The 23,264-nt window shown below is 48.9% G+C and overlaps 1 protein-coding gene across 1 annotated transcript in view; it reads right to left on the reverse strand.

The window, feature by feature from the left end:
- The window catches only part of LOC111846919 (nuclear receptor ROR-alpha A), a 175,675-nt gene that overhangs the window by 51,620 nt on the left and 100,791 nt on the right, over positions 1-23,264 (reverse strand). Inside the window, exon 2 of the mRNA XM_023817656.2 lies at positions 12,742-12,771. Coding sequence (XP_023673424.1) covers positions 12,742-12,771 — 30 coding nt within the window. The remainder of the gene's footprint in view (positions 1-12,741; positions 12,772-23,264) is intronic.

Here is a 23,264-nt window from a genome sequence, read left to right on the forward strand (position 1 = left end):
GCTGGTCTCTGGTCTGAGCTAAGCATGCTGAAAATCATCCGATTCCAGCCCCTGGCCAGTCGACTGGTGCATCACTACTCAGCCATTTGTGTTACTGAGTAAAGCCCTGTTTGGCAAAAGAGAGACCAGCAGCATGGATCTGTGTGGCACAAATGCCACAAGCAGGGAATATCATTGCCACAGAATCACAAACCAATTCAAGGCCATACATATTTTTTTTCTTTTACAAATTTCCTGAGGTTTTCTCTCATAGGATACTTGAGTAAATCTCGCGGGCAGCACTAGGAGTTCCGCCTCCGGTGACAGAAAGACGCCAACTGTTTCTGACTCACAGCAGCCCGGCGCTGCCTTTATAAAGAGTGCAGGCATAAAGGCGTCCTCTACGGGGAAGCGATTCTGTCGAAAGCCACTGCGTCTGGCACTCTCATAATGGCTCAAGGTAAGTAGATTTGCTAGGCATTTATTATGCTGTCAGAGAAATCTATTACTCTGACAAAGATCTACATTATTAAAGCAGAACGCTCATCTGAATAACATTTTCATAACTCATCTAAACAGTTAAATCACTCCTGCATGCTGATTTTAAAATATGCAGAATATTAATAAAGCCAAAAGATGACATGATTAACATTGTTACATGTAACCCTACTGGTGAAGTATCAGAATCTAGCACAATAAGAAAAGGTCTGGGTACAGAGGGGACCGTTGTGATGTGTGTGACAGTTTCTCTGGATTCCTCAGCAGCAGGGAGTGACACTGTGTTTCCTGTAACGGCAGTGTTAACGGGACACGGGTCGTCTGCGTGCTCTGCAGTAATTATATCACGCTTCCCGTCACAACATGCTTTGATTGCGGTTCCCCGCTCAGCTCTATCTGGTGTCCAGATCGTTTCACTGCACACTCATCAAATGCCAGGTCGGTATTACATCATACAGTCGCATGCCAGGGAAGCATGCAACCCTCCTTATGCACAACCTTGCCGATTCACAAAACAGAGGCTAGAGTCCTCCATCCATCGGTGGAATGGCGAATGCCAGCGCTGCCCTTCCGCCACACCACGTCTGCCATGCCGCCCGCTTCCGCTCAGACCAGCCCTTGTCTCTCCCCACAGCTTAATCAGGCTGACAACGCGTAGAAGCTTCCGGACCCAGAGCTCAGTCTACCCCTGGCAGATTGAATAATTCACAGCCCGATATCTCCCAATCAAGGCCATCTTTTAATTAGTTCACTTACAAGATTACGGCGCGTGAGCGGAGCCTCGTAAGGGGACCTGGGAGGAAAGGAAAAACCCGGAGGAAGCCGGAACAATGGGCCTTCGTTGAGGAGGTGGGGAGGCAGGCGTGCTGCGCATGGCGCTGACTGTGCAGATGGAGTGTGCTGCGCATGGCGCTGGCTGTGCAGATGGAGCGTGCTGCGCATGGCGCTGGCTGTGCAGATGGAGCGTGCTGCGCATGGCGCTGGCTGTGCAGATGGAGCGTGCTGCGCATGGCGCTGGCTGTGCAGATGGAGCGTGCTGCGCATGGCGCTGGCTGTGCAGATGGAGCGTGCTGCGCATGGCGCTGGCTGTGCAGATGGAGTGTGCTGCGCATGGCGCTGGCTGTGCAGATGGAGTGCGCTGTGCATGGCGCTGGCTGTGCAGATGGAGTGTGCTGCGCATGGCGCTGGCTGTGCAGATGGAGTGCGCTGTGCATGGCGCTGGCTGTGCAGATGGAGTGTGCTGCGCATGGCGCTGGCTGTGCAGATGGAGTGCGCTGTGCATGGCGCTGGCTGTGCAGATGGAGTGCGCTGCGCATGGCGCTGGCTGTGCAGATGGAGTGCGCTGTGCATGGCGCTGGCTGTGCAGATGGAGTGTGCTGCGCATGGCGCTGGCTGTGCAGATGGAGTGCGCTGTGCATGGCGCTGGCTGTGCAGATGGAGTGCGCTGCGCATGGCGCTGGCTGTGCAGATGGAGTGCGCTGCGCATGGCGCTGGCTGTGCAGATGGAGTGCGCTGCGCATGGCGCTGGCTGTGCAGATGGAGTGCGCTGCGCATGGCGCTGGCTGTGCAGATGGAGTGTGCTGCGCCCCACGCCTGCCCATGTCTCCCCGACACCGATGGCAGGACGGGCACGTTCCTGATTAAATAAGAAGCCTTCCAGGTACTTTGCGCGGCCCGCAGTAAACAATTTGATAAAGTCATCTTGTACTTCCTCTAACTGGAAACATGCCCGGTCCCTCTGAGCTACTTCGCCGTGTCCATCTCCCTTATTTCTTTTTTCCCTTGTTATTGTTCTTGTCATCGCCCGGCTAGTTTTAATGGAGGGAGGTTTCTGTGTCTTGGGGGGGGGCGTTTGTTTTCAGAATGAAAGGGGGGGAGGATGGATGAGTGTGCCCCAGGGACGGAAAGCAGGAGACCCGCTTCAGATACGGGGGGGCGTGTGGGCTGGAGAAACCAAAAATGCTTCATAAAAACCCTGTACTATACTATACTGCCCAGCCAAAAAAAAGTTGCCATTTGAATTTATATCAGCAAATACTTAAGAGCCAATGACTGGATCATTATTACAGCTCAGTAGTGTTATGCAGCAATAAAGTAAAGTCAGCTGAGTACCTGAATCTACTGAATGGCCAGGTTACCTCCAACCATCATCAATGGATTTTTTTCTTCCCTGTTGGCATGGGCATATTCCTGGCCAAGAATACCAAGATTCATTGGGTTTGAATTGTCAAAGAGTGGTTCAGGGAGCATGAGGAATCATTTTCACGCATGACTTTGTCACCACAGAGTTGTGACCTTAACCTCATTGAAGGTCTTTGGGATGTGCTGAAGGAAGCTTTATGGAGGTTCAACTCACTTGTCAATACAGGATCTCGGTGAGTAATGAATGCAAATCTGGATGAAAATAAAGGGTGAGATGTTGCTTAAGCCTGTGGAAACAATGCCATGACAAATGTGCGCCATAATCAAAGCTAAAGGCGGTCCAATGAAAAATTCAAATGGCGACTTCTTTTTTGCCCGGCCAGTGTATATACTGTACTGCACACTACGCTATGCTCAACTGTGCTACACAATGTAATGCTATTAACTACCCCACAATATACTGTACTGTACTATACTACACTATAGCACATCCTCCACTGCCCATGAAAGCTTGTCAACCTATATTAATCAGGAGAACCCAGAAATCAGAAAATGACGTGTGCTGCATGTATGAAAGCGAGGAGGTGGCATGGGTGAGCGTCCCACAGACAGTGTCATACTCCACAGTCATACACACAAATTTACTCTCATTCAGTGTAATGTATCAAAATAAGAATGGGGGGTACATAATGAGAGGGGCTGCCTCATGGAGAGTTGTCTGCATGAGGGGGCTTAGCTTGGGGGGGTGGGGTATGGGTGCTGTCAGTGGAACCATCTAAATCCTAATTAATTGGCATGGTGCCCCCCAACCCATCTCCCGCAATGGCGTGGTCATTAGGGGCCTTAGTCCGGCAGGAGGGGCCAAGGGCAACCCCCCCCAGTGATAATTACAGCCATAAGAGGGTGCAGTCCATCCAGGGCGCGGTCGCTCAGACTGCTTGTGGGCCGTCGTTGGGGGAAACGCAACCGCGGCTGTGATAGGGGCTGCAGGAAGTGCAGTGGGGGGGGGGGGGATGTGGCCTTTTGGAGGAATGTAACAAATGTCCTTCATTATGGTGAGCATGTGAGGTGGCCCCCCGCAGGCAGTGATGGATCGCTGAGCTGGAGCCCCGATTCCGCTCTTCCAGCGCCTCCTTCGCAGACTCCTTGGCTCAGAAAGAAGATATGGACCAAAATAGTTAACCTCCAGGGCCTGAGATGGTGCCGGGGGGGCAATAATGGCACTGCACGCCACATATGTCACACTGCCAGCTCATGATACACAGAAGAAGGTTGTTGTGGATGGCACCGGATCTGCACGGAGCCACAGAACAGCGCGGTCACTGCTGAGCTTGGATGGTGGTGGATCTGCACGGAGCCACAGAACAGCGCGGTCACTGCTGAGCTTGGATGGTGGTGGATCTGCACGGAGCCACAGAACAGCGCGGTCACTGCTGAGCGTGGATGGTGGTGGATCTGCATGGAGCCACAGAACAGCGCGGTCACTGCTGAGTTTGGATGGTGGTGGATCTGCACGGAGCCACAGAACAGCGCGGTCACTGCTGAGCGTGGATGGTAGTAGGTCCATACTGGGCCTCCGCCAGCCCCCCACTTTATAATGGTCATTTATCTACATTGAAATCATTGGAGGGAAAAAAACAACATGCAAATTGTAAAGCCAAAGAAAAAAGCAACTTGTGAGTGCCTGCATCTTTGGGCTATCCAACACTGCGCAGGTAGTGCATGCAGCGCAGGCCCTCTCCTGCCACCCCACCCCCCCACTAGGCCCCACCCGGCGGCACCTCCCGCCACGCTAGCTGGAACCCTGTTAGCATGGTGCTTCACGCCGCCCCCTGACTTATGAGAATGCCATCACTGGGCCACGGCGATCCATCACGCTGCCGCCGCTCCTCCCGCACCTTCTCGCATTTGTAATGTGCCGCTGAAGAGCTGGGGCCTGTCACAACTTTGTTGTAGGAACCTTTGCGCAAGGTAGGGCATGGGAAGTGCCAGCTCGTGGCCCACTTTCAAACTCTTACGGCACAAATGAGCTTTTTCGAAGTCCAGGACCTGGACTGATGGGAAGGAGGTGCTCTGAGAGACGCCCACAGTGGGGGGATGGACTGCCGACAAGAAGGTGTTCTGAGAGACCACCACATGAGGGGATGCACTGACAACGAGGAGGTGCTCTGACAGACCACCACACAAAGGGATGGACTGATGATGAAGAGGTGCTCTGAGAGACCAACACAGCGGAGGGATGGACTGACGACGAGGAGGTGCTCTTTGAGACTACCGCATAAGGGGATGGACTGATGATGATGAGGTGCTCTGAGAGACCAACAAAGCGGGGGGATGGACTGACGATGAGGAGGTGCTCTTAGAGACCACTGCATAAGGGGATGGACTGATGACGAGGAGGTGCTCTGAGAGACGCCTACAGCGGGGGGATGGACGGACACTGAGGGGGTGCTCTGAGAGACCACCGCACGAGGGGATGGACTGATGATGACAGGCCCCCGCACTGGTAGTTGCCTGCAGACAGTGGCCACATCAAGGGTGCTCTCATTTGGAGTATGGTGTGCGTACACCGGCATGTTTGGGAGAGTCAGTGTGGTTCCCTGTATCCTCACATACAGAACCCAAAAGTACATGAGCAATAGATCAGCACTGCTCACCCAGCACCATAATATATCAGATTTCATAGAGAACCACTGCTTAATTAATCCAGCACTAACTCCTGTCAGTTGTTCATTGAAAATAACGGGACTCAAATTGGTTTTAAAAAACACTATACGGTCATATCACATACATGATTAAATTAACACCAAAATAACAGGTTCATTGGATTTCCCAGGTATATGTCAATCCATCAGCAGGAGCCAGAGAGGTTTAGCATGGCAGCCCGAACAGGGAATCTGATGCTGCAAAGGGAGCATATAGCGTCATGGGTATTTCATCCCACAACACAGCGGGTGGGGGGTATGGGGAGCAACTAGGAAAAGCGAAGCACTTGGATGACTACAACTAGCTGGGTGAAGTGTAACCTGGGCTACTCTGCCTGTCCCATGTGGTGATGGTAATGAACAGTGATGACAGATCCGACATGATCGCAGCATTTAAAGGGGGGCTTTCGTGTCAGTCACCCTTAAAGAGGGTTTATGACGAGGCCGGGTCCGTAAGCGCTGACATCACCCTGGTGTTTTATGGACTAGTTTGGGTTTCCAGTCTAGCCGCTCATTTAAACAAAGACTCCGAAAGCCCCTTCATTCCCTCATTTATTCAGCCTCTTTTTTTCCTCATACCAACCGTTCGATTTGAAATCTTGAAGTATTTAGGCTACAGATTTAACGACTAATGGCGGGTGAGAAATGGACATGGAATAACCCCAGACAAACCCTGCCTCGTTAGCGCTGCTGCCGCTTCATCATCCCGGGCGGCAATTTAGTGGCGTGTTAATTATCATGAAGGTGTTTCTCACACAAGCGACACGCATTATAGATGGTCCAGGTCTTTATTTCACATGCATGACACACGATCTTGATGCTTGCGAGTTTTGTCCTGTGTCAGCAGCAGTGGCCTCAATGCCTGTGCCCATGAACAGGAAGTGCTAGGAATCACCTGACCAATCTCGCACGGGTGCTTGGGAAGAACACAACCCTCAAAAGCACCGGCGTCCGCGAGCTCAAAGGCATAGTGGATCAGAGTGCTGAGGCAAGGGGGCGGGGCCTCTCCTACTCCACCATCAGTGATTAAGGTCTCCACGGTGCCGTGCCCTTACAGCGGAGACTCCTGCCCTCTGTGTCCTAACAGCATCTCCGCAGCCTCACCTCCTGCTTGGGGTAATTGATTTATGGGGCAGTTAATCAGCCTGCCCACGCCCCAGCCGCCGCCTGTCTCCCCAGAGTCACCGCGCCTAACAAAGCACGCTGTCTGTTTCATGGGGCCGCTCTCCTCTCTATAATAGTCGCCTGTCACCCAGCCGTCTGTCAGCAGAGCTCCCGTCTCCAGCGATCATTCTGGAATCATCTTTCTTCCCCAGCAGTCGTGTGGAAGAGATGGAATCACCTGCAGAAGATGTAAGGCGCTGTTTCCTGCAGTCTCTCTGTCCGCGCTTCTGCGATGGTAAACATCACCATGTTTCGGCATCTCCCATTCCGGCCACACTTACGCTGCTTGCCCTAACCTTCGGAGACCCAGGCCCACTGGCCTGGCTCACCAGTCCCAGGAATTATTTGTCCCGGAAGCCGTCTGCTAAACACAAATCGGCGCCCCCTGATTCCACCTGGTTTCACATGGCGGCACACCTGCCCTACTTCAAATTAAAGTCATCAAGAAAAATTGGTTCTGCAGTTTATGAAATGCTGTTATAGCCAAATTGCATTATGTTACTTGAAATTGATTAAAATGGTGCAGATCCTTTGCTGTTATTATTAAATTCTTAGACTGTACATGCTGTAGCACAATGAGGTGCGTTTGTGGGCTTCTGCTCCAGTACCTTGGACCAGAGATGGCATGAAATCGGGCTTCTGGGGGGAGGCGGAGGAAACTGAGGAAGGACGCTCCACGGCGGCGCGCCCCAACCAAACCCCTCTGTGAGTCATTTCCGGGGCTCCGCTCTGACCTCCATTTTTCGACAAGCTAATTGAATCAAACATATTAGCAGACACGGGCGTCCTGTCCCAGCTTTGAGGAAGGCACAGTGGGTAAGGAGAGAGGAGGTGCCCCAACCAGGCCATCATACTAGATGAGAGAGCCCCCGCTATCGCTGCCTCCCCCTCACCGCAACTAGCTTTCAGCGAGCTCCCCGGCACATCGTGTCTTTGCGTGACGGCAGCACGGTGACCCGTCTCTGCCCGGTGAAACACAAAGGGAAGGGGCTGGTCCAAGAGCCGTGGTGAAGGGGTAAGGGGGCCAGATGAAGGCATTCACAAAGGGAGGCCCCCTTCGCTGCGACCCCGAAACTTCGGCGATTGTTAAGACGAGCATCCTGAAGTAACAAACGCCAGGTTCACTTTTTACTCTGGAGAATCCAGGAAAGGCAGCAAGAGCTTCACCAAATGACAGGAAAAACAACGTCCCAGAAAAATCAGCGGCTGACAAATTGTCAGAGGGAAATAAAAGTTTGCGAAACTGCGTGGTCTGTTTTATGTAAAATATGGTAAACAGATGTCCCTTCACAGTTATGTTCTGTCGTTACCTTCTGTCTTTCACTTTTGATATTACTTTGACCTATTTTACCAAACATAACAATTTCAAGGGATATAACCGACATACAGGGAGATGCATCTCCTGCACCACACAGAAGCTGACAAATAGACCAGGACGACACATTACCTTGTGTTAAAAATGAATTTGCTCTCTGTTAATGTTGTGGAAAAAACTGCTGGTTTTATTAACGCTTCAGTTCTGCCTATTGAATATGGCAGAATACGGAAGCGCCAGATTATGAAAAACTGCAATGTGCTCAGTAAAAATAGTAATTACTATTATATACAGCAAAGAACTTAATCAAGTATTTAATCATGTAGTGTTCTCAAGCTACAGTATGGTACTTTGTGTAAAGGTGCTGCTAATGACTGTGAAACCCGCTATTTTTTAGACATTCGGAGTAAATTTTCGAGTAGAATAAATGGTATCTTGTCAGGATGGTAGACAGTAGTGCTGTAATCTTGAGAAATTTTACTGATGGCTGTCAAATGTTCAGCCAGAGCTGACGATGTGCCCAATGGATATTACAACGGAACAATACGGCTCCCAAGACGAGCATCAAGAAAACAGGAGCGAGACCCTTCAAATGCGGCAGCATGTCTGTGGAGGAAATGGCTCTGTGCAGGTGCCTTTTTCTCATGTTGTACCAAACGCAGCCGGAGACAATGGCTTCCATTTACCTCTATGTGTGGTGTTCAGCAACACAGTGTATAAATAATTTCCACTATAATGAAAGCTGAAATGAATAACAATAAGGTGGCAAGTTACAGTGCAAATTACCCTAACAACTTGTCCAAAAATAATAATCAGTAACCGAACATTGGGGAAATAATACTGAACTGTCATTATTATTATTATTATTATTATTATTATTATTATTAGTTAATGCTAGTTAATACGTGTTATTAATTAATGTTTCCAAACATTGTTTCTGAGTAAACAAGTGCATCTTTTTTAAAAGATAATGCATGTTTGGTTTGAATCCCTGGCACTGTCACTATTCTAACATTTATTAGGATTATATTAGTCTCACAATTCGTGAGGGGAGGAATGCCATGTTTAAACTGTAACAGCAGCAAACATTTTATCTCTGTTTAACTGAAGAATGTCTCAGGTAGTGGATTTAAGGGTTATCATAAAATGATATCTATGTAGGACTAGTAAGGTGACAGAAAGGACATTATGCTCAAGCAAGAGCCTTCATTAGCTCGCACACACCGTTTGCAGTGAAGAGTTACCGTTACAAGCTTTTGGTAAAATGCCAAAAAAATACATCAAATAAATGATCAAAAAAGCTTTTTTCTTTCTTGGTAAAAATTTCTGATACTGATATATTTCTTGGAAAAATATATAATATGTAACTTGCGAATGTTTTTTATGTTTCATTACAAAAGGAGGCGTGTGAACAGATCACCTAGAGACAACGATCAGGTGCATGTTACACCTCTCAGTGAGGAAGCTGAAGTGAGGCCGTTTTTATCGTGGTTTCACACTTTGCCATGTGCTCTTTGCAGAAATCTTCAGGAACAAAAGTGCTGTTTCAGCTCACTGATGAGAGATTAGAGTCACTGCGTGGCGTTCAATCACGTAAACACATCTGCCACGGCAGAGAGAGGACGCATAAACATCTCTCTCTGCGTGAGGTCCGGGCCTTGGCTCTGCTACAGAGAAGGCCGTATCCTGCCTTCGTAGCTAAATAATATCTTCCAAGTTTATCAGTTAGCATTGCGAGACGTGTTTCTTATTAGCGAAAAGCATTTGTTTTTCACTTTTCACCCTGATAAAAACTATTTTGTTCTCAAAGTACTACAGCATCAAGGCAGGATCTTAGCAAATGAAGGGCTACAGGAATACTACAGTTTATCTGTTTTTGTCACTGTGTAATATTCAAATTAAGCAAAATTTCAAAAAGACCAAAAATTAATTTATCTCTGTGAAAGCTGAATCTTTTAGATACCTATAAGAAGAAGATATTGAAGTATTTTTACTGCTTAAACATTTACATTAATCTGATTTGCACTGTTAATCTACAGTGCAATATAGCCTGTTCAGATGTTAAGGGTTTGTATTATAGTAAAACCAAATAATCATAAAACAACTAAAATAATAATTTTAAAAAAGAATCAAATCACTGACAAGTGTAAATTCCCAAAATGACCTCATGCCATTCAATGAGATTTTGAAGGATGCTGCCGCAGAATGACGGTCAGCGTGTTTCATTGTGAACAAACGGCGGTATCCACGGCGATGTGGAATGCTGCATTGCTATTAGCTTCCACTGAACAGCACAGCTACACAGCGGCATGTTGATGATTTATATACGCCGGGGGGGAGGACGGGGAGGCATGGCTCGCTGGGGTGCCTGGGGGTTTCCCTACCCCTTCGCGGGGCCAGTGGGACCCCGGCATAGCCCCCCACGCAAATTCTCTGCAATCCCAGAAGGGGTTGGCGTAGGAGTGCAGTTCGGACCGTGCACGGTTAGCGAGGGGCAGCACAGACCCTGCGCGGCCTGCAGCCACTGTGTTCTGGGAGCTTGCCAGGAATCTGTGCCGTCCTCACGCCTCATGAATTACGAGAATTATTACCCTGTGGCTGGTTACTAAGTTCTCTTTTTATTTTGGAATGTATTTTGGCAGATGCGGTCCTCCAGAGATAATTACACCACTTAAATCGTGGTTTGACCTGTCTTGCCCCCCCCCCCCCCGACATGTACGGCATTCTGTCGCTTTTTTTTTTCACGGTTGTTTTGCCAGAAATGAGGCCGAACATGGACAGATGAGGCCAAACCAGGGCTAATTTACGCAGTTTTTCCTTGCCATCGGAGCCAAGATGTGGTGAAAAGTGAAATTAGCAACTGCAGCCCCAGTTAACAATAATTAAAAAAATGGATTTTTAATTTACAGGTCATGTTGCAATGCACATATGACTATACTGTTCTCCCCTGGATAGGAGAATGAGACCCCGTCTGTATGACTGAACAAAGGAAAAATTGAACAGGGCATGAGATCACGGGCTCAAAAGGTTAGCTACATTCCTTGTGGTTATGATTTTAAAAATGCATCACTCTTCACAGCTCTGAATGGGCACTCCTACAGCCTGCTCTTTGATTTTGCTAGTGTCACCCTTTGTGTAGGCCGATTATGGCCACAGAAGGGACCCCCCCCCCCCCCCAAAGTATGTGTGTGTGTCTGTGGGGGGGGGGGCATACTCTCGTTTTATCTAAATAAAGCAGCCCCATACTAATCAATTCATCTACAAATCTGTCTGCTGGGGGCCATGAGTGCAGCTGCAGCAGCACTGAGATTTTTTATTGGCTTCTTGAAATTCCTACATGGAAATTCAGAACGGATCGGGATGGAAATCCGTCCCTGGAAGAAAATCGCCTGCGACCTCGCGGCGGATCATCGTGACACGATGGAGAGAACGACGATTAGACACTCCATCACGACACCAGGAAGAATACCCCACAGACAGTCTGTCAATAAAACAAGATATGGTCACATCCCAAAACATGATGTCAATTAATACCCACTGCCACATAAAACTGTGCCATCACTTTGGGGGGAGTGGGGGGAGGTCTTACATACCTTACCTAGTAACCTCACTACCAGCAGTCCATATGAGCATTTCAACTCCATTCATGAGCATATAGATCATGTTGCAAATATACAGGAGCACATCTACGTGAGACGTCACATGTGTGCATGTACACTTACACGGCTTGTCACAGTGAATCTATGTGCTGTACCACCTGCTCTCTGAATTGGACATTAGGGTGAATTTCTCCTGAAGCACTATCTGAGCATCTTAAAAATGTTGCGAGGTTCTCCACCTCCCATCTCGTGGACATTCAGCCTCACGGACGTGTGTCGGACAAACTGGAGCAGCTCAGTCAGTCTGGTCCTGGGACAGTGCACTTCTGAACAACAAGTATCGAAACACTCACTTATCTGCTGTTAAAAAAACACAGGCTGTCGCCGTATCAAATGTTCTGCAGGAGACGGGAATGTGACCCACTGCGTTACAATAAAAAGCATCGGCAACAGCATCTAGGCACACAAACAAAACACATCCTGTCGCAAGAGTCTGCAGGCAGGGGAGAGTCTCTAGCGGACTTTGTAAAGACAGTTCTGTGCTTTGTTCAACATCGTCACATGTGCTCCATTCACGTTTAATTTACACAAGGTACTTTCAACAGAAACAGAAGAGGAGGATGTCACTGCCTCTTTTAATGAACCTCACATCGCTGAATAAGGCAGCCATGAAAAAATGTTAATGTGATACATTTAAGGTGTTTAAGGTGGTTAACAAAATAGAAAGTCAGATTGATGGCTGTCATGCATTCCTGTTGGTCAAGAGAATATTTCTAAAATAAAAAAAAAAACATGTTGACATCATTTAATATTTTACACATTCAATTATAATTATAATAAAAGTATAATGGAATAATATCTATCTGACACATAAATGGTGTCTGTTAAATAATTTTCTATTAAGAGCTATTTGAAATATCACGAAATGTGTAAGATCCAGCAGCTCCGCGGTACACAGGGCTAACGGCAACGGTGACGATGAGGCCAGCAGGGACATTTCAACAGCATATCCTTGCTGCTAAAAGCTAACTGCTACTCGTACACACTTTCATTCATCTGTGCAACAAAAGGACAAAAAACGATTTTTCCGAAGCGTGACAGAAAGAGAAGCCGACCGCCTTGCCGGGCACTGCAGACGGGCAGATGCATGCCGTCCACGCAGCACAGCCATTTTGTAAATTCACGCTGCCCAAGTCAGCCCTGCACTTACGGAGGGGCAGACGGTGTATTCCCGACGATACACCAAGCGAGCCCTCGGACACACAGCCGCTTTCAACCTACTTTCACCGACAAGCACAATGGCAGGAATCTTCTGGAAAGCTGGACGGCTCATACTTACACGTGTGTGTCTTCTTTGTCACCGAGATACCTGTAAAAGAAGAGAGAGAAACGTTAGCTTTTTCCTGAACGGTGGCCACTTAAAAAATGGCACTGGCAAAATAAATAAATAAAAGGTCGGCAATCTCCCGGCACACCGAGGCCCACAGCAATCCACCAGATCCCAGGGCATAAATCTGTTTGGCTGCTAGGGCATGCTCCAGTGGTGCTGCTCTCCATCCGCACCGGGCCAAGGTCATGCGGCACAGAAGGCAGGGCTGCCGCGCCATCTGCAGCCGGCACCGCAACACAGCGTCGCGGCGAGGCCGGGCCGGGCCGGGCCGGGCGCACAGCACTGGACAGGGGCTACATCATGGATATTCATGTAAAAATATGGTCTGGCTTGCAAATGAGCCGCCCGTGTGGCTCCCCGCCACCTGCAGGCGCTACACACACCTTTTGGGTGCAACCTTGTCACGGCCTTGACCTCGGCGGACTGAAGGCGCCGCACCCCCCAGGACTGAGAGGAGCCCGCCCCCCCCCTCCTCCCACCCGCCGGGTCCCGGTTTCCCCGGTGAGCCAGCCTGTCTGCCGCTGACTTCTCACAAGCCGCAGCTCGCGTCCCTCTAACAAACCGTGACCTGAATGGGTTGGAAAAAAGATGGGGGGTGTCCCCGGAAGCCAGGAACACACGGGCTGCTCTCCGCGGGGCTCGCTAATCGCCAGCCGCAAACGGGGCTCATTTTTTCTGGTTTTTTTTTCCATCCAAGGCAACATCCAGGGAAAAGAGATGGTACAATTGCCATTTTCTCAGCAAAACAACAACAGCAGAGGAACACACACACACACACAGCTGCAGCCACTATGCCGAAACAAGACCTCTGGTCTGATCTCTGACCTCCGACGCACTTAGCCGGCTGTAACCTGGGGTGGCGTTTGGGCTGGTCCTCACAGGTCGCCCCAAGGGCCAAAAGCAAGCGAAGGTGATGAAAAGGCACCAGCTCTCAGAGGAAAGCTCACGGCGCTCAGACAGCATGGGACGCACAGCAGCCATTGGTCAACAGCGTCGGCTGCCTCCACATCAGCGCCTTACCTTCAGCAGTTCAATTTAAAATGAAACTGCAGTGTGACACAAGACATGTCTGTCACGTCCTCATTCGGAACAGTGGTAGACGGGTCCCCTTCGTAAGATTCGGGAAGGCCTGGCTGTCCGATGGCGCCTTGTAACCCCGAGACGCCAGCAGCAGCACAGGCGATCTGGAATATTCACGGCACATTTTCACCGTGGCAAACTGGGACTTTCACCACGCCTCCCCGATAACACGGCTCGCCGGGAAGTAATTGGCCCCCGCTCGCAGCCTATTCCCCGCTTAGCCTCATTCCTGGACCCCACCCCAGCCTCCTTCGCGTCCCCCCACTGTGTCGAGTCCCTCCTATCAACCATCTGGCTCCTTGCCCCCCCCCCCCACCCACAACCACAACAGCCATTCTGTCAATGTCACTCAGAGATATGAAAACTAATCTTAACAAAAAATTTACTTGCTAGGAAATCATTACTGTCAACTGTGATATAGGTCCACTCAGAATAAATGGCCTGTTGCTAGACGGGGGTGGGGGCCTGGCCGCCCTCCTCACCCCCCACGTGTCACTCAGAGCTCGAGGATTGGTGGTGGCAGAGGCCCTCAAACCAATTGGCGGGTCTGTTACCAAGTGGGGCACCGCAACTTCAGAATCGGCTGCCAGCTCTAGGCTGTTTGGTGGCAGGGGGGTTGGGGGTTGCTCTGGAGGATGAATCTACTCTTGAGAGAGTGGGATTCTATGATAGCACCACCTAGGTCATAGGAGGAGTCTGCGACATTCCACACGATGACTACACGTCCAATGGCATATAATCACCATCACGGGTATATCACTGAACAGGTGTTACTTTCCAGCTAAATCTAAAAGACAGACTTTATTCTCATGGGCAACATCACTGCATGAAATGTGTATGAAATATTTATGTGGATATAATAAAAGCACTTGAGTATATCATTTTATTACATGTTAAATACAATCTTGTATATGCTATATAGATGCAGTTTGTCCACACAGTAGAATGGATTTGTTATGAAAATAAACTCTACACATGACATACTTTATGCTCTAATTTTCACTTTGATATATTCTAAACAATTCAAAAAGCAATCTGCATTACATTGGTCATGTTTAATCACAGGACAGAAGTTTGTGTTCCCTGAAAGTTTTTGCTTGCCGTTTTCTGTGCGTTTATGGAGAAAGCCTTTCAGATCATCAACACGTGCTTCTGCCTGCAGGAGAAACACTGGGCCAGCCACACCAGGGTCTCTGTTCATGGAATTATCTAGCCATAAAGTCCCATTATTCTTGTTATTGAGAAGGATGCATTGGTAAAAATATATTAATGGCCCTACTCTACTTACTGCCTACTCGGCGTGAAAAAAATCCTGGAAAACAAACACAGTAAACCGAGTGAACGGCCTCTTCACATGGCCGGCCTGCGGAGATGTTGTGAGACGACACTTACTAGCAGTTCCCAGGAAGCCCGATAACCACAGCAGTAATATTTCATGTGACAGACTGCACATGAGGAGCAAGGATTTACACGCTGATGCACTGCCTCTATGCAGAGGTTTCCGGAAGCCGTCCAGGCGTTAATGGAAGACAGGAGTGGAAGGCTGAGCTGAAATACAATGTTCCCTTCACATTTCAGGCTGTGGGGATGACCACGCTTTGAGTACAGAGAGCGTCAGCAAGGGGAGATGGCAGTAAACACATGGGGGGGGCAAGCCGCCATTTAACTGACAGGGGTGAAATGATGTGTGAGTCTCGTGGCAGTGTGTAGGTGGCGATGGTGGGTTCCTCACTGCTGACAGCAAGTGATTATCATAAATGGCACTGTCACCCCCCCCCCCCCGTGAGACGCGGCCGGCCTCTGTGCCGTCACAGTCAAAGTTACAGTCTCCTTCGCATAATGGAGCTGTGCTCTCAGCGTGCTAATGGGAGCAATCCATTTAACCCATGCCACCCCCCCCAGCCAGGGAACTTCCTAATGCACGCCAGTCCTGGGGGGACATCGATCCCTCCCCAGCCCCCCGGCTGGCTCTTCCTGCCACTTGATTCATTGACTGCTGCTGCTCACTTATCCTCATTCACTGCTCAGTCTACACAGACAAAGGGGGGCGGGGCCTCCTGGCCCACAGTCCCACACAAGGACACAGCATGTAGAGGCCAGTGGGGGGGGGGCCCAGAAGCTACGGGTGCAAAGCAGGAAATAATCCCAAATGGGCCACTAACCCTTTGTGGGACTAATAATCACAATTCCTCTATTTACTAGGTTTTATATTTTCCACCCACCCCTCCTCACAGCAGTCAGGGTCATGGGGGCTCCCAGCTTACCCCAGACACACAGTAGGCAGGGTAACACCTTACACAGGATGCCAGGCCATCCAAGGCCATCCCAAGGTACCTGGAGTAGACCCATGCAAACCACAAACATGTAGAGCAGAGGTCAGATTCAAACCCATGGCACTCAAGGTGTGCAGCCACAGACCTACTCACTGAGCCACCATGCCACCCAGTCAGCTATTTCCTTTATATTTTTCATTTCCTTTTCTTTCTACCATAAACAAACCGCCATGGATTTTAAGTAGGAGCATAACATTACTATGATGTTTCATAACATATATCCCTGCATGCAAATATGCCAAAGCACCTACACAGGCCTATATGGAAACATGCACGAGTGTTTAGTGCTTCAAACAGACAAAGCATTATGGCCTTAAAAGCAGTTTCCCAGCATGCCCACTCTTACCAGGTGAGCGATTCACCTCAGCATCATGGCTGCCTGATCCTGCAACCAGCTAGTGCTGAAATAATTTGCATAGAACACTGATGGCAAACAGTCACATATACAAGGAAACGTATGGAAAAGACGTCCTTCATACCCAAAGCCTGGCAGGGAGGGGAGGGGGGGGGGGTGCTCTTGAATGTATCTTTATGTTTCTCATACATGCCCCCCTCTCTCACCAGGGGTACCAGCTGGGTCTGGCCTGCCACTCACTGAGGACCACTGACATTATGCATCAACAGAACAGTGCAATGGTTACAAAAAGAGGTTTTTATTTTAAAACCAGCTACAGGCTCATTCATCCAAATCCACTTCAAAATAAAAGTGCACACACATCCCTCCCTCCCCCAATACCCCTCACACCCCAACTTTAAACTCTCCAAAACGTAACAACAGGGGCTACCTCCCCGTTTTGTTCCAGGGATGAGAACTAAAAGTGTTCGGTTTGGTCCAAAAAGACCGGCGTGTGACGGGCCCTGCAAAGTCACTGGAAATGGCGACTTCACACATTAAGTTATTTTAACGAACTTTCCAGCTCCTGTGACACATTTAGCCCGATATAAACTAGAAACACAAAAATGTAATGATTAAAAAAATAATAATTCTAATCAGCTACCCCCTAATTTCTGAAACACTTAACTAATCCACGGAGAGGCCGTATCTCCAGGGACGTTTAAGAGAAAAATGACTTCTTAATCTCCAGGCTATGTTATTTCTGGTCATTTTTAATTGGTTTTACTTGTAGCTACCACTTAGTAACTCAACAAGTTACTCAACGTACCTTTTTGTCGTTACACATTTTTGTGTAAATAGAGATGAATTCTTGCGACATTTTCGCAAGGTGGACACGCCCCATGTAAGAGTCACACGGCCATCTTCCTCGGAGATGAATCGCTAAACTGAGTGACTTTCTATAGGAACCACAGTGGGCAGTGAGGGACATGCCCACAGCTCCATTGAGAGTCTGCTTTACCTAACTCCCCCCCACCCATGCCAGACCAAGTGACCAGAGGATGGGTGTGGGAGGTGTAGCGGGGGAGATGCCAAGGCACATTTTAATTGGTTGACGGGCATCAGCATAATTGAGAAGATGCCAAGACAAGAGATCCGCGTCCGGACGCCGTCACTGTGACTGAGAGGGTGACGCGCATTAGTGGCCAGCAACAGTGCGGCACTTACTGGGAAATCAGGGGCCAATTAGAGCCACCACCCCCAATACAGGCTCTAATCAGTGCGCTGTAATTGTTCAGTGGGGCCCCTTTTCAGAAGGAAGTTTGTTCTTACAATACAGCAATTAATCACAAAGTGAAAATGCTTTGTATGGAGTGTGAAACCGCCCTAGACAGGATGCCAGCCCCTCCGGGTGCACGTACACACACACAGACACAGACACACACACACACACACACATAGGTTTGTGATTATATCTCTTGGGGACTCTCCATTCATTTCTATGGGGAAAACTCTAATCCCAACATGATGACCATAACCCCAACCCAGCTCTAACCTTAACCATAACTAACCCAACAAAATACCAGACTTTTGGCATTTTTAGTTTTTTCATTTAGTTTTTGATTGTATAAAATGGTTCCACAATGTAAAAAAAAAACAGGTTTTTTGGTCCCCACAATGTAATATAAACCTAATCCACACACACCAACAAAGTGGGGAAAATTAGACCCAAAAACCAAGTAAAAACAAGGTAAAGACTGTGTGAAGCCCATCCGGGGGTGTGAGGTTGCTACAGAGCCCGGCACCGAACCACAGCCCCACCTTCCAAAGGCTTCCCAGCTCCCTCATGTAATGCCATGATACATCAGGAGCTTCATGCTATTCTTCTCCTGCTCCTTTGGATGGAAACCGACCCCTTCATTTTTTCATCATCAGGTTCAGCTTCCGGCCCTGAGCCCCTGGGCTCCAGTGTTCCGGCCCGCGCTCTGGCGCCAGGAATTCGCTTTTTATTTTTCTCCTTCAGAAAGTCCTTTCAGCGGCGCTCACATTTATAAAAACAAACCAATTGACAAATATAGCGGCAGGGTATTTATCACCGGGCCGTGTATCCGTGAGCCAGCTGGCCTCCTTCCAAGATGGGGCACGTGGGGAGGTGCAGCGCCTCAGCCGGCTCTGGGAGGCATGGAGAATGGAGGATACGGGCTACGATAGGATGTGCAGGGATGGAGGAAAGCCTGGTGGGGCAGGAGGTGCGGGGTATGGGCATGGAGGAGAGCCTTGCCGGGTTGGATGGGAGGTGCAGGACTGGAGGAGAGCTCGGCTGGGCTGGACAGGAGACACGGTAATGCAGGAGATCCCAGTCAGGTCTGCAGACCCAGGGGATTGAGGAGAGCCCAGTCGGGTCGGGAGGTGCAGGGGACGGACGACTGCCAGGCTGGATCGGGAAGCACGGGGGTTGGAGGAGAGCCGGGCCGTGGCAGGAGGCGTGGGGCATGGACAGTGAGCCGAGAGCCCCCCTGCTCTCCCCCCGCTCCTGTGCTGGAGAGAGGGCATGCGGCCAGGTGCTCCCCACAGATAAGGGGCTCCGTGGAGCTGGGGAAATGACTCTGTCAGCGCCAGGCCAGCCGGCCGGCCGCCCACCCACCCGCATGGCGACTCTCACCCTCACGCGGCTCAGCATCTACGCTGCTGCTGCTGCTCCTCTGGATATGGCTGTTTAGTAAGTTTTTTTAATATATCGTAAACAAATTATTCGTTCGGCACATGAGCGTGTGGACAGCAACGGGGAATACTTAACCGACACCTTGCATCAATATATAATAATTTGTTTATGCACACGTGTGCGCATAAATCATGTATCAAAATGTTTATGCTATTATCACTGTTTTGCATTGTGAACTCATGCTGCTACAATGTACATGTTGGTGAATTCAGGTCTAACTTGCTACATCTGATTATACTATACACTTAACATATATTTCATATGGTTTTAACAATACTGCACATTACCAATATTGCACAACGTATACTTAAATTGCACTGTATGTCCTGTATGTCTTTTGCATATTGTCTTGTTTTGTTTTTTATTACACTAAATTTATGTTTACACTGTGGTCCCTGAGTGTTGCCGTTTCATCTTTCTATATACTTGTATATCGTTGAGATGACAATAAAGTTCACTTTGACTTTGACTTTAATATCTTTGTGGGGACTCTCCATTCATTTCTATGGGGAAAACTCTAATCCCAACATGAGGCCTTAACCCCTACCCAGCCCTAACCTTAACCATAAGTAACCCAGCAAAATACGAGACTTTAGGCATTGACAGATCTTTGTAGGGACCTGGAAAATGGCCCCCACAGTCAAAATATCAGGTTTTTATCACATTGTGGGGTACATGTGGTCCCCACAATGTAATATAAAAATAATCAACACGCACACACACACACACACACACACACACACACACACACACAAGCGACATTTAGGGGGAGGTGGGTTTTTAGAAAGAAATTTAGACCAGGGACTGTTCTTTGTCATCTTCTCCATTGGCGTCACAAATGGCCCTGGCAGGAGATCAAACACGTTGTCAGGGAGCGCTACGCTGCATAAGACAGTGACAGCCGTTTGGGACGGGTAAATACTCAGAGCCTCGCCCTAAACACTGCCTAAATGTCACAGAACATGAAGGAGTGACCTGCTGGGTAGATTCACCATCCAGGGTGACTGGTACCAGTGTATTGTGTTCCAAACTCATCTAAGGAGGACCTATGCTAATTAAAGGCAACAGCAGATCGGTCGTGAGTCAGATGTCGAAGATGGAGACAAGAATATATATACATGTAAGGATGTATGGATAGATGTATGGATGGATGGATGGATGGATGGGTGAATGGATGGATACTGCATTGAAGCAGTACACACACTTCCCTGAAACACTGGTTTGACAGCAGCCAGTTCGTAGGTGAGTTAGGGTTTACAGGAAGTGTCGTGTTCCTGGCAGGGTCCTGGCCTGCAGATGCAGCACAGGGGCAGCATACACATCGGCAGACAGGAACATCTCGCCTCCTCACATCCTAACTGGCTCTTTGATCTTGAGATCAGTCATGTCTTAAAGGTGTGTCATAGTTCATGTGGGCTTTTCAGAAAACCACAATTAAAAAGGTCAGGGAGCGAATGATTCAGCGATTCCATGTCTTGATACCGAACAAAGCAGGAGCAGCCGCTCCATGCAGAGCGAATCAAACCCTGAGTATGGGGACGGGGGCACCTGCAGCCAAACGACCTTTGTCAGTCACAAAAAAAACAAATTCCATCAATTAATGTGCTCGCTCTGTATCGAGCAGGCCTTATCACGCCACGGCCCAAGCAGGCTGGCTCCGCGGCACCCGGCGGGCCTTATCGCCCAGTGCGGGGCGCATTCATTACCCGCTTGCCCTTTTCAACTCCAAATGCAGAACAGATGTGTTCACCTGCACTCGGAGACGCCCGAGTTGAGGGGGGGTGGGGGTCTCCCAGGGGAGCACCTGCAAGCCCCCTCTCACTGCACTTGCATCCAAAAGATGTGCAAGGGTCCCCAACACTGGAATGTCAAGGCACTGGGAAGCTGGTCCTGAGGGAAATGTTTTCCTGTCACATGGCAAGAAAACCATAAACAAGAAGCAAGTAAAGTAGGATATTTACAGATCCGTCAAAGAGTCGATCAAGAACAATGACCTCTGAGAACAGATAAGGAGAGATCGATCTTTGTATTCCGCTAGGGCAGCTCTCACACTTCCAGCTTCTTCTGGGCATAATAATACATGCATATTCCTACATGGGAAGTGCACAATACAACGTAACCTCCAAAAAATATAGCTGCTCTACATGTAAACACGGACGATCCTGTTTCTTTTCGCGGTGAAGTTCACACTTGCATACTGTTTAATCACACAGAAAGCAATGGTGCTCCAGCAGCATAACCAAAACACCCAGAACAGAAGTGATTTATCCCCTTTCCTCCCCACTGAGTTCTGCCTGTTACCCCCACAAGCGTGCAGCTCATTCGTGTCTCACAGGACGCACCATGAGAGACAGAATGACTCTGAAGGCACTGACCTTAAAAGCTCATGCACTGTGCTAGAGGAATATCAAGCCCGCACACGCGGTGCTGATGTTACACTGAGACCTTCCGTAAAGAGCGGAAAAAAATCCCCCACCGTCGGAGGAGGTGAGACGGCCGTGCTTATTTATTTATTTGTCCTATTAGCTGCAGGGTAATGTGAAACCCACAGGCCCAATCTGAATGCCAGGCTGGCAGAGTCTTTCCATGCCTTCAGCTGACTCGGATTCAATGCCGCACTACCGTCTAAATTTACAAAGGTGCATCGAAGGCGGCCCTGCTTTCATACTTTCACTCCGTTTCATCGAACCTGATTTACCAAAGCGATGTGTTAGCATTGTGTCACTGCGAGCTACAATAAAGAAAAAAAATATATATAGGGCAACAGGACGTCCTGTTAGCTTTCGGGAAGTCTAAAAATACAGCCCAGGGCTTTCGTGTGTGGTGGCGAGGTGATCACGGCGACAGGGCAGGTCATTGAGAGGACATGAACTTGCGAGAACATTCTCATGCCCGTCAATTGGAAACAGCCATTTTCGAAATGCCTGTGAAATCTACATGAGCAGCCGTCAGAGGCTCTTGGAGTCTCGATTTATAGGAGCAGCGTAGGTTTCAAGATTTCCCATTGAACTTATCAGCAGAAATTAATCGCTATGCAGCACGCATCACATGCAGAAATTAATAGCTTTGTGTTGTCTCTGGGTATAACCCCCCAGTGTAACACTGCTAATTATGCTCTGCAATGACAGAACTGCTACTTACAACAGGCTGGTGACAAATCTGTGCCTCCCATCCAACGCTACACACTCATACAAACAGCACTCTGTTACGCTCCTGTCCGTGTCCCGTCCAACGCTACACACTCACACGAACAGCACTCTGTTACGGTCCTGTCCGTGTCCCGTCCAACGCTACACACTCACACGAACAGCACTCTGTTACGGTCCTGTCCGTGTCCCTTCCAACGCTACACACTCACACGAACAGCACTCTGTTACGGTCCTGTCCGTGTCCCTTCCAACGCTACACACTCACACGAACAGCACTCTGTTACGCTCCTGTCCGTGTCCCGTCCAACCCTACAAAGGCGCAAACCAAGCTCTGTCTCTGTCCTGTCCATGCCGGCTACACTCTTTCCTGTTACCTCACACTCATCCATGGCATATTTACATTTTTGCATTTTATTTATTTAGCCGACATTATTATGTAAAACAATGTACTTTTTTAGTAAGCAGAGTCAGACAGACACAATTGCGGATTAAGGGCCTTGCTCAGGGCCCCAAAGGTGACATCACTCTGTTGACCCTGAAGCAGCTGCCTCCTGATCACAGGCACATTGTCCTAACCTGCTGAGTCACACAGTGCCTTCAGCAGCCTGTTGCATATAGACCTGTACCCTGTGCAGCCAATGCCTTGATCGTGTCATCGGGACACGATGGGAGAATGGCTTTGTCATGTGGAAATACTAATAGACCTGGCAGGAGTTTGGAAAGGCCAAAAGAGATGTCGTTTGCCGTTGAGATCCATCTAAGGGGAGACGGGGGTGTAAGTTGTTACTAACGCCAGTGACAGCAATCAGTCAGGACCTCCTCAGTCATTCGGGTGTCTGCCCATAACCATGCCT

This window comes from Paramormyrops kingsleyae, chromosome 11 (assembly GCF_048594095.1).
Source record: "Paramormyrops kingsleyae isolate MSU_618 chromosome 11, PKINGS_0.4, whole genome shotgun sequence".
Lineage (NCBI taxonomy): Eukaryota > Metazoa > Chordata > Actinopteri > Osteoglossiformes > Mormyridae > Paramormyrops > Paramormyrops kingsleyae.